The sequence below is a fragment of the Clarias gariepinus genome, chromosome 25 (genome assembly GCF_024256425.1).
Source record: "Clarias gariepinus isolate MV-2021 ecotype Netherlands chromosome 25, CGAR_prim_01v2, whole genome shotgun sequence".
In the NCBI taxonomy this organism is placed as follows: domain Eukaryota; kingdom Metazoa; phylum Chordata; class Actinopteri; order Siluriformes; family Clariidae; genus Clarias; species Clarias gariepinus.
This window is the reverse complement of record NC_071124.1, coordinates 16,550,108-16,561,960: the sequence shown is the minus strand read 5'-3', so window position 1 is coordinate 16,561,960 and position 11,853 is coordinate 16,550,108. Positions and strand designations below refer to the sequence as shown.

Sequence of the window (11,853 nt, the reverse complement as noted above, 5' to 3'; positions counted from 1 at the left end):
ACACACACACACAGTTTATAATTTATTGCATTTATTGTATTTTTTGTAAGATTACGGATTGTAAGAAGCGTATTAGCAATACTATACTACTACTTCTACTACAGCTACTACTACAATTAATACATTACAACAATGATACAAAATAAATGTATCATAAATTATTTATTATAATATTATTATTATATAACATACTATTTATTATAACAATAATACTATTTGTTATTATTATTATGGCATTTTCATTGGCTTCATCATTTTGAACTGAGGGTGTACAAACTTTTGCCGTATGCAGACTTCAACGTCACCTCTAGATGGCGATGGTGAGCATTATCCGGTATCGCCCTGTTTACCGCAGAAGAAGATGCTAACAGAAAGGTTGCCAGGTTAAAGGTAGATATCCGACGGGTTTCCTGGGTCTAATATAAAGTTCAAGTATTTTTATTGACAAAATAAGCTAAAGAGAGAGAGCGAACTAAAGATGGCTAACGAGGAGACACTTAAGTCCCTCATGTTTACGCTGAGCTACATGCTAATGAAGCGGCGCAGGGACATAAACAGCGCTGAGACCCAGAGGAGGAGAGAGGTTCAGCGGCGGGTCAGACACAGGCAGTATTTCCTGCAGAGACAGAGGAGGATGCTTATGGTAATATTAATGACGCCTATAAATATCAATTCTCCACTATAGATAAGAAGTCATGTTTTTGTTTCAATGACTTTCCAATATTTCTGTGTTTTCAGATGTTGATAGCTCAAGGCACGCGCCCCATCACTGTGGCTCGCACGCGCGCCTGGTCCAACACGCCGAGCACTGATTGGTGGGAGCGCGTGGTCCTAACAGAGTTCCAGCCCTCTGATTGGCTCGAGCGCTTCCGTATGAGCAAAGACACCTTCTTTCACCTGTGCAACAAGCTAAAGCCCTGGCTGGCACGGCAGGACACGTGTCTGCGCCCTGCTCTGCCCCTAGAGAAGCGAGTGGCCTTGGTACTGTGGCGCCTGGCCTCAAATGTCGAGTACCGTACCATCGGGGAGCTGTTCGGAGTCGGACGCTCAACCGTGTGCAAGTGCGTACGTGAGGTGTGCCATGCCATAGGAGCCACGCTCCGTCCGCTCTACCTTCGTGAGCCAAGTGAACAGGAGCTGGAAGACGCAGCACGCCTGTTTAGCACTCGCTGGGGCTTTCCGCACTGTGTGGGTGCCGTCAGCAGCCTCCACGTGCCCATTATTGCACCAGCCACCGATGCTGATAGCTACTGGAACAGCCGTGGCTGGCATTCAGTCATTACCCAAGGTGCAGTTAACGGCCTGGGGCAGTTCTGGGATGTGTGTGCGGGTTTCCCAGGTGGCACCGAACCTGCATCGATTCTGCAAAACTCCTCTCTGTGGACTCTGGGATGTGAGGACAGGCTGTTGCCCCAGTCTCTCCCCCGAAACTTTATGGGCAAGGAGTTAGGGTCTGTAGTCCTTGGCGATTCCGGGTATCCTCTTCAGACCTGGTTACTTAAGGCCTACAACAAAAAGAACAATCTCACAGCTGGACAGCGCGCATTCAACCGCCGTCTCGAGAGAGCACATGCTATCGTGGACGAGGCGTTCCTAAGGCTCAGGGCACGCTGGCAGTGTCTTGTAAAGAGGAATGATTGCCACGTAGACGGGGTGCCAGCCATGATCGTGGCATGCTGTGTGCTGCACAATATGTGCGAGGTTCACGGCGATGAGTTAGCAGAGGACTGGCTGGATGCAGCGAGGCGGGAGGAGAGCCCCATGCCCACTTACACTGTGCCCATGTTGGACGATGATCCAGCTGGGGAGGAAGTGAGAGAACTCTACTGTCAGTATTTCCTACAGCAGGAGCGTCAGCAGAACCAGCAAGAGCAACAGGACTGAAGCAGGTTGTTTGAGTTTGATAAAAAGTTGCATCTACTAGATGCTCTTATCCATGAGGATCACTTATGGTCAAATTAGTTTTAGAATTTTACCTTGCCATACTGTAAATATAGTTTTTTTTACTCCAAGAGACTGGTAACGACCAGATTAGCAGGATGGAAGAAGAATTTGCATAATTCTTCTTGGCATAAGATTCAATCAACTCTTATGCCAAGTTCAAATATTGTGCATAAGAAACGTTGATTAAAATGGCATACAGTACCAGCCAAAGTTTGGACACTAAGCGTGCTCCGATCAATTGCCCACTGATTGAAATCAGTCGATAATTACTTAATTTTTACTGATTGGTTGTCTCTTAAATGGCCGATCACATAAACCAATACTACTGTATTGTAATGATGACAAAACTTACACAGCCACTTTAAAACATGTTGTCACTTTAAAAGATGATGCATTTGCAATATGGAAAGTTTTTTATTCTTTTTTTTTTCATTAAAACCACATGGCGGAATATCTACCAAAAGCTTTAACACAACAAACCATATGCGCAAAGACATGAGCTAAAATTTGTAACTCGACCCTCACTCAACCATCTATAGCAGAGAGTAAAAAGCCTAAAACTATTTTCACTAAAATAATGCTAAAGATCACCTGTTCCCAGCTTTGGCCGAGGCAGCTCAGGTTTACCTTACCACTCCATGTATGCGGGCTGTCAGTGACGACTATTCAGCACTGTTACACACTTTCTGCATGATAAGAAGAATAGAATAAAAATGTAAAAATCCTGATATTTATGAAGAACTGCCTTCCCTCGCTGCTTACTATTGAGTAGCCTAATTAGCTCACCAAATGCAAAGTGGCTGATGTGTGTGTTGTTTAATAAAATAATTTTTATTTGGTGCAGAGTTTCGATTTGTTCGATGCACGTTATTTTAAGTAAGTGTATCAGAACAGTAGGATTTTATATAAGCGTTTTGGCATGTGTGAGATCCCCTTGATGCTTTTTATTATTTTTTTTCTATCTTTTATTCAAACATTGGCTATTTGTTTCACTTTCTTTATTATCTACATGAAATAATAAGGGACGTTGCTTGTGGTACCTTCAAGTAAATGAAGGTTTTAAATTCATGATACTTAATATTATGATTAATTGCATTATGTTCATTGCATTAATTCAAGCACCATGATGAAACTGGCTCTCATGTAGATCATCCCAGGCAAGCAAGATCAAAACTCACCTCTGCTGCAGAGAAATTCGTTTAGAGTTACCAGCCACAAAAATCACCAATTAATGAACAGCACCTCAGATTAGAGATGTTATGAAGGCATTAAAGAGCATAAGTAGCAGAAACACTTTAATATCAACCGTTCAAAAGGAAATTATTGCATATATTGCCTTCAACATTGTTTTACATTGTTTTAAAGACCATGAAATTAGAAGGTGTGTCCAAACTTTTGACTGGTAGCATATATACTAAAAACAGGCCTGAAGATCACACTTAATTTTTCTTTTGTCATATCTTTGCTTTTGTAAGTCATTATTAAAAGTAGAGTATCAATAGCATTTTACTTGAGTCCTAGAAATTTCAGCGCACTTACTGTATGTGTTAATTGTGTGGTTTGTGTTGTAGCAGCTGCTCTTATGGGTATTTATGCTAATAATAGCTCTGAATTAGAGGCCAGATTAAACCTATGTAGACGATTATATTGTTGCATTATGTATTGTAGTTTTAGATAAAGAAATGTATTTAAAATGTAAAAATTATAATTTTATTTTCACATACATGTATTTGTTTTCCTAAGTATTTTGATCACACTTTTTATAAAGTAAAGCCTTTACATACATGTCCGGTATTGATCCTTTGTTATTTAAAGCTATTATGGCTGCTAGGAGGATTATCATACTGTACATGCAATAAGAAAGCATTACAAATATAAAGATAAAGAGAGCAAAACACACTCATACTGTCTTGATCCTCACGTGCGTCAGGGCAAAATGCTTCATCTGATCATGATCGCCGTCGCAAGCACCTTGCTGACTTTTTGGACCTGACAAATGGTCAAATATAGAATATTTTGGGTTTGATAAATGCACTGTAGCTTGAAGGATGAGCCTTTGTTATAACTAGAACATAGCCATGTGTAAAAACATGTCAAAACATCAGTGATGGGTGGAGTTAGGGTGCTCAGTGTTAACTGTTAAGATTCTAAAGTGTTTTATTTCTTTAAAATCACAGTAAATTGTAAATGATTATTTTTTTTCACAGTTTAAACAGTTTATTATGATGTCTAATGGTATACAGTTAGTAACTAACTAATTTGTATCTGTTATCACTTATGTCACCAGCCTACTTTTTCACACTCTCTTTTAAACATTCATTCATTCATTCATCTTCTGTACTGCTTATCATAACCTATCTGCACCCTTTTAATGGTTAGATGCTTTTCTTTGTAAAATTTCAACACATCCGTAATCTGTTTATTACTAAACTTTGTTCTGGCTCGTGTGACCTACATATCTCTGTGAATAAGCTTTTGCTGAAGAAATTATATTGTATTAGAATAAGCACATTAATGTAATTCTGTGACTTGAATCACAGCTGCCACTACCATAAGAGCTGCTGTTCTAGAACGTTAATTAACACCTTTGTCCAATAAGATTCAGGAATTCAACAGCATCAGGCTGTAAGTACTGTACTTGTATTATTCAAGGAATATACAGTAAGTATGACAGGCATGATAACTGTTATTGTTGGTACATACTTATCATACAGTATATAAAGAGATATGCTTATTACATGTCTATCAGCTTATGACGTTGAATCCTTGCAGCCAGGATTATTTAAAGAGTTTAGGCTAATTCCTCACATGTTGCTGGACTGCTCATGAAGACCTTTTAAAATCTTTTCTGGTGCTTCGATTCTCGGCAGACATGTTGCATCCAGCCATGATCGGCGTCTTGGTGTTTGACATCGTTATAATCGTGATGGAGTGGAGTTATATTGTGGGCGAGATAATGAGAGTGGATGATGATTGAAAACAAGGTTTAACACAACAGCAACCTTTAGGTTGTGTAGGTCAGATGTAGGGGGATACAAGCATTTTTAAAAATTGCAACATCATTGGAAATACAGGATATGATATTGTGTTAAGGTAAGGATGAAAACTGTTGTAGTTTCCGTAAAATATGTTGTCTAGTATTTTTCTCTTTCTGGATATATTTTTGAAATAATAAGCATACCCTTAGATCTTAATATATTAAAAGTGTGGCTAATGGGATGTACAGTACTGTGCAAAAGTAGCTTTCTTTGAGCCGTCCCTTACTTCCTATTTTATTTCCAAAGAGCCAGACTTTCCTGTATTTCTAATGTAGTTTTGAAAAATAGCTTTTGGGCTCTTGTTTTGAGCCCAGTCTGTGTACCTGACCAGTTTTAGAGGAATGATTAGCAACACAGTGACCTATATCTTTAAAGCTTAAAAACCCATTAAACGTAAGGCATGAACCAGTGAAAACCAGGCACAGATGATGGCAGATGATCAGGCCAGTGAGTAGTATACTGGTGATGCTGAATGCTTGAGAGTGATTGAAACAGACGAGAGGGGAAATGAGGTTGCTGTTAAGGTTTTTTTATTGTATCTTTAGGCACTTTGAGCCTGTTGCAATAAAACATTTTTTCTTAGCATGGCGAAAATCTGTATCACAAGACAAAACAGGTAAAAGTTTTAAAACTAAACAAAATAATGTCACTTTCTTGTATTCTTTCTTGGTTAACAGACAAACAGCCTTTGTTAGTTTCCTATTGTGGATACAAGGAAAAAAATACATTTTCAAAATGTGACTCTCAACAGTTTCTTTTGTTACATCTACATTTGAACTTAGGTCCAAGCAATGAGTCTCATGCACACCACAGGAAGGAAACTGATACAGAACAACTGTCTCTTGCTATGTGCTTCAAACCTAAAATGGAAACCAAGGTATTTTACAATGATGTTAAGATATGAGTTATAATACAGAAATATTTGTTATAATATTTGTTATTTAATGGTTTATGATAATATTAGACTTTTCCTGCTTGTTCTTTCTTTTTTTAAAAACTAATCATCCAGATGATGACAATGAAGCAAAAACAGGAAAAAAAAGGAGGAATGATGAAAACTGGAATACAGAGTCAGTTTACTCCCAGGAAGAGTCCACATCTACAAAACCAAAATGACTGCCTCTTTGAATTTTCCAAAAACAGGTCTTTTCCTAGTCATGGAATTTTAGTTATAATACCATTATTTACGTTGCTATGAGTTTTAATAAATTAAATCAAATCCCTTTCTTTCTTTTCCTATGAGTTTTAGTAAATCAAATCCAAACCCTTTTCCTTCAGTCCCTTTTTAAAGTAAACATTTAAAAAGATACAATAAGTAGGACTTTTGCATTTGATTTCTAAAGAAAGCCAGACATTTTCCCCGACAGGTAATGTCCAATCTGTATAACATAAGGTGAGATTTGACCCCAGTTTATCCTGCTCTAATTCCTGCTCCAGAAAGCTGAGAAAGCTTTTCTCATGTCCAGGGTGGATCATGATAATGTACAGTAATGTAATATACCATACAGTATGTAATTTACTTTAAATTAATTAGAGTAATGTTTAAGTCAAACTGGAACTTTTGATTGTGCAGAACTTTTATTAGAGTAAAAACTACCCATATTTCTCTATATAATGCCCTGCTACAATAATGTACTTTACCCAGTATTTAGTAGTGCTTGGATACCATCAAGGTGGAACCATTTCTGAAACGCTGGACTCCCAGGAACTCCTTTAATGGCCTAAACATGTATTTTCACTATAATAATAAAACCAGATAAAGTCAAATGTTATACTGTGGCTATAAGTGTTTCATCACCATACTGTTTTTTTTAAATGTCAGTTATTAATGAGAAATTTCATCAGTCCTGACTTGAATGCCCTTTAAATATTATACTAGAATGATGGTCAAAATCTACAATGTATCAATACCCAGTTCTTAAAAAAAAAAAAAAAAGGGAAAAATTCTGTAAAATGACTAAAAATAAGAATCCATTGAAAACCTTTCCAATTCTCTCCATTCCTACTTTTTTGTTGGCGTGAGCCACCACTGCCCCCAGGTCTATGGATTTATGTTATAATTCGTAGTGCTCTGTAGAATAAAAGTGCAACCTGTATGTAATAATATTCGTGTCTGTAAAAAGTACTGTATTATCTGTGTAACAGATGCTTGATCAGTTTCTTAACTGTTAACTGTTTAGTAAACAAATACTCTGACTCATCATGTGTGTGAATTACTTCTTTATCCATGACTAATGCGCTAAACAGCTATACAGCTTACAGTTTTACTGTCAGCTTCAGGTAGGGTGATTAAAGCCTGATAAATAGCACAGATTGTGTTTATATGTAAATGCATGAAAATTACACCATCAGATCATACATGCAATGCATCTGTGAGGATTTTTTTTGTACTTCTTGTCTTGCTCTCTTATCAATCAATACTGTATATACACATAAAATTGTTTACAGTCTTAATCTTCACTTATAGTGTTAGCTAGCAGGCTATCATGACAGGAAATAAACATTCATAATCTTCACTGATATTGCTAGCAGGATATTAGCATTGACTGGCCTGTTATAAAAAAAATATTTGGATTTGTTACATCCATAAATGTTACTTCAATAACTAATACTAGCTAGATTAATAGAGTCCAGTACCTTAGCTAGCTGTATAATGTTAACTTACCTAAAGAAATTTCTATTGAGATTTGTCATATTCATAAACATGCATTGTGTGCCCTGCTTAACTAAGAATAAACCAAATGACACAAACTGCTTTTAAATCATGATTCAATTATCATAACCTTAAATACAAGCTGGATAGCTAATTTATCCAACCTGACAGGATCTCTATTTGAAATGTTTGCTTATACTAGCCAGTTTAATAGTTGCTGATACTAGCCAGTTTAATAGTTGCTGAGCTAGTATTAGCAACTATTTAGCTGGATAGTAGCCTATTAGCAACTATTACCTATTTAAGAACTTTTCTTAAACACCAATAGCTAGTGCTAGCTGAGTTTAATAAGCTGACAGGATTTCTATTTAGATTCATTAGTGTTATTAATTTCGCCCTTCTTAATATTAGAATAGCTACATTAGAATGTGACAGAGAAATTAAATAATTATGTCAAATTTATAGAACGTATTCATTTTACCTGTTGACTTTAGCTAGCTATCTAACATGATATAACCTGACAGAATTTCTAAAAGGTTTGGCAATCTTAAATATGGTTTATTCATAATCTTTACAGGTAATAGGCTACTAACCTGCTGGCTAATATAAATTTTATACTGATAAATACCAGCTGTTGAAGCATTTTTACATAACTAAATAATACCTAATATCCATGCAGGAATATTATCAGCACTCTTTGTGTAATGGTTCTGTTGGCTAGGCATTTTAGACTATAATCTATCAATATAAGGTGCTAATCCGCATCTGCTGAAGGATAATACCTTTGACCTTGACAGTCTTATCCAAACTCAACAGTGCACATCATATAATACCTGCAGTGCCATTTAAGCACTGAGCCATATCAGGTAATTAAATACACATCTAAGGAAAGTTAAATAAGAAGACAGGAGGCTTTATGTGCTGTTTATCCTAGAGGGTTGACATGATAAGTGGACTGTATTGGATTCGTTTAGGTATGTACTTTATTATAGTTTCACTTGGTCTGTACAGTATGTAGTCATCTAATACCATATTTAGCTTAACTTTTAAAAATGCAATCAGTCCTGTTCATATATTGTCAGAACACTCCAATGGTGTGAAGAAATAGTGGTCTGTAGGGGTCCATACCTTGGCAACATGGCAGGTCCTGCTGAACCTTCCGATCTCATGCCTCCAAAAGAGGATGAGGTGTTTTTTAAGAGCTATATCCCACCAGCACGAGATGCCATCCATATGCCTATCCATGTGCTTTATATGGTTTTGGCCGGCATTGTCATACTTATGACACTCTATGCCATCATTGGTCACCTCATCAAAGACCTACTCCATGATTTAGCAGGTAAAATCTGTTTTTTTGTTTTGTTTTTTTGAAGCAATTAATGGTAATTTGTTTTTGAGGTTTAATTAATTATGCTATCCTTTACACATCATTAGAAGCATCAGTGCCAAAAAGAATGTGTAACTGCCATAATATCATGGAAGAACTATTTTATATGGAAGAGTTATTTCAATACTTTTAATAAGTTCTATATAAATAAAAGAAAAACGACCATAAATTTTACATTTGTATGTAAGGAAAGTTTACTATATTAACAAAAAGTCGTTAAAAATTATGGAACATATAAATGAAAACTTCTTTAAGGCCAGTGGTTCAAAGAACCATTATTATTGACACTTTAATTTTAAAGATTGCACTAAAGATTTTTGACACAGGACAGGTAAAAAAAACTTACTTTTTTGAATAAGTAAGCTTAAATTTCATTCTGAACATGAAATATGTATCATAAGCATTTTCACTGTGTTACTTTAGATGGCATACTGATATTATTGTAAGTAATTGTGGTCATAAACAGGACAGGACAGTTCTTTCTCTGAATGAATACTTTTCCGAGGTTCAGTTTAAACCTCTAATTTGACTAATTATTAATTTGTAATCATCCCCTTGTCTCTTTTATCAGACTGGTTGTTTGGTGAGCAGCCAGAGGAGGTAAAGGTAAACTTCTTGGAGGCTAGAGATAAGTTCATGGCAGACTGGTGCCCAGAAACAAGCCCTGAATTGGAGGAGCTGGCCCGAGCTGAGCAGATTAAAGTAGTCATGGAGAATAGCAACCACAATCCAGCGATGTGGGTCATTTCAGATGGGAGTGAAACACGTCCTCCACGTGCTGGACCACGTGTTGCATTTCATAAAAACACCTGAGCTTTGTTTGGCTTCCTTTCTGGCACTTTTATGCATATACAGTAGTATGTATTATACTGTGGAAAAGTCATAGGTGCATGAAAATAATTAAATTAAATGTTTCTACATAAATAATACTATAATATTTAGTATTCTAAATTAAATATATAATAATATTTAATATGCTGTAATAATATAAATTAAATATAATAATATTTTAATGTTAATATTAATGGTAATATTTTGTGTAAGAAACAATTGCTTTAAAAAAAAAATAAGTTTTTCCCAGCATGTAGTAGAATCTGCTACAGTTCTTTCGGAGAAGTTGATGAGAAAATTCATACGTTCACAATATGTTGTTTCACAATAAATTTACAATATGTTGTTTTCTTTACTGACATACAAATAGATTTGTGACATTTAAGTTTTGCTAAATAAGTTATATTAGGAAATACAACATAAGATGTTTTTGTACTAACTGAGTAGTCATTAAAATAACATTTTTGACCAAAAATATGATTTATTATGTATTTATCTTCCCATATGTTCTACATACAGTACTTGCCCCAAAAAGCTCCTGTTTTTTTCCTGTTTTTTCAAAGTTTTTAAGCCTTTGACTGGGTACTGCAGTAGCAGCTGCAGTAATTACTTCTTTGACTACCTGATGCAGTCAGTAGCTTTCTTCTTTCTTAATTATCTATTCCGTTGTATTCTGTTTCCCCTGATTTAAAGGGTCAAATTATTGGAATGTATCAAGCAAAGAAAACAAGCAAGGACGTAGCTTAGATTAACCCCCCTGCCTATAGGGACTTTGGGGCAATAGAAAAATATTCTGTTCTGATGAGTCCAGATTAACCCTATCCCATACCGATGGGTGTATCAAGATTAGAAAGGAAGTGGCATGAAGCGATGCATCCATCATGCATAGTACCCGTTGTATAACCCTTTGGAGGCAGTAATCTAAGGTTTTCAGTGGGTCAGGGCTAGGCTCAGTAATGTTATGTGGCAATAAAACAAAGTCGGCTGGATTTACTGAATGACAAGGTTATCTCATTAATGAAGTTTTTCTTCCCTTACGCTACAGGCATATTCCATTCCGGTTCATGAGGCTCAAATTGTCAAAGGGGGTCATGAGATAATTAGCAATCAACTTTACACATAAATTGGTATGATAATATGATAAATAAATATGATAAATAAAAGTGGAACTAAACAAAAAACAAACAAACAACATTAATAATAAGAATCATAGTAATGTCTGAAGTAAGTTATTTGTGTATTGTACAACAGTGATATTACATTAATGTCTGAAACATAGAACAATCATCCATAAAATTAAAACCACCTGCCCACTGAACAAATATTCTGTAAGTCCCACTTTACCCACAAAACATCTCTGACCTGTCAAATCATGGAATCCACCAGACCTTACAAGGTATGCTGTGGTATATGGCACCAATACATCAGCAGCAGGAAGATTTGAGGTGGGACCTCCATGGATTGGACCTGTTTGTCTAGCATGTCCCACGGATGGCATTAAGGTTTGGGGTTTGTCAAATATGCTCAGATCCTTATGCTTGCCCATTTTTTTTTTTTGCTTCTTTCGCATTAACTTTAAGAATGGTCTGTTTACTTGCTGATTTTTACTTTATACAGTTTTGTTTTTAGCAATCTAATCTCCTAACCTCCCGCAGTGTCCCATTACAGCATCATGCATGTTCCGTAGGTGTTTGTAATGTCATGTTTTTTAAGTTTTGCTTATTTTGAAATACCCTGTTATATATACTGTACAGTGGAATCTCAGCATATGAATGCCCTCCCTTGTAAATTTTCAACTTAAGAATAAAATATTTGCAAAAAATTAGTAGCGGCATATGAAGCATTTGCAGCATATGAACAATCAAACAAATGAACCGAATTTCGGCTGAGTTGTTATGTCCGAGCGTCATTCAAAATGTGTTTGCATCAGTGGAAAGCCACTGTTCACAAAAAAAAAAAAAAAAACCATGATACCAATGTTGTCTTTGGCATGTGTTTAA

The 11,853-nt window shown here is 36.1% G+C and overlaps 2 protein-coding genes and 1 long non-coding RNA gene across 3 annotated transcripts; all 3 read left to right on the top strand.

Moving 5' to 3' along the window:
- The first annotated feature begins 358 nt into the window (after positions 1-358).
- LOC128512793 (uncharacterized) lies at positions 359-3,615 on the top strand. The gene is made up of 2 exons (XM_053486213.1): positions 359-643; positions 739-3,615. The coding sequence occupies exons 1-2, from the start codon at positions 479-481 to the stop codon at positions 1,882-1,884; spliced, it is 1,311 nt and encodes a 436-aa protein (XP_053342188.1). The 5' UTR covers positions 359-478; the 3' UTR covers positions 1,885-3,615.
- A 1,159-nt stretch (positions 3,616-4,774) lies between these two features.
- Positions 4,775-7,183, top strand: LOC128513331 (uncharacterized). Its single transcript, XR_008356369.1, has 3 exons — positions 4,775-5,037; positions 5,765-5,859; positions 5,992-7,183. It is a non-coding gene; the product is annotated as an uncharacterized LOC128513331 (long non-coding RNA).
- A 1,297-nt stretch (positions 7,184-8,480) lies between these two features.
- LOC128512786 (uncharacterized) lies at positions 8,481-9,847 on the top strand. Its single transcript, XM_053486203.1, has 3 exons — positions 8,481-8,609; positions 8,718-8,974; positions 9,594-9,847. Exons 2-3 carry the CDS (start codon positions 8,773-8,775, stop codon positions 9,833-9,835), a joined length of 444 nt encoding a protein of 147 aa, XP_053342178.1. The 5' UTR covers positions 8,481-8,609; positions 8,718-8,772; the 3' UTR covers positions 9,836-9,847.
- Positions 9,848-11,853: the final 2,006 nt, after the last annotated feature.

What these genes read in the sequence shown, in the direction of transcription:
- LOC128512793 (XM_053486213.1), top strand. Translation starts at nt 479, where the DNA reads ATGGCTAACGAGGAGACACTTAAGTCCCTCATGTTTACGCTGAGCTAC. An exon ending in GACAGAGGAGGATGCTTATG is followed by an intron (nt 644 to 738) that starts GTAATATTAATG and finishes CTGTGTTTTCAG; the next exon opens with ATGTTGATAGCTCAAGGCAC.
- LOC128512786 (XM_053486203.1), top strand. Translation starts at nt 8,773, where the DNA reads ATGGCAGGTCCTGCTGAACCTTCCGATCTCATGCCTCCAAAAGAGGAT. An exon ending in CCTACTCCATGATTTAGCAG is followed by an intron (nt 8,975 to 9,593) that starts GTAAAATCTGTT and finishes CTCTTTTATCAG; the next exon opens with ACTGGTTGTTTGGTGAGCAG.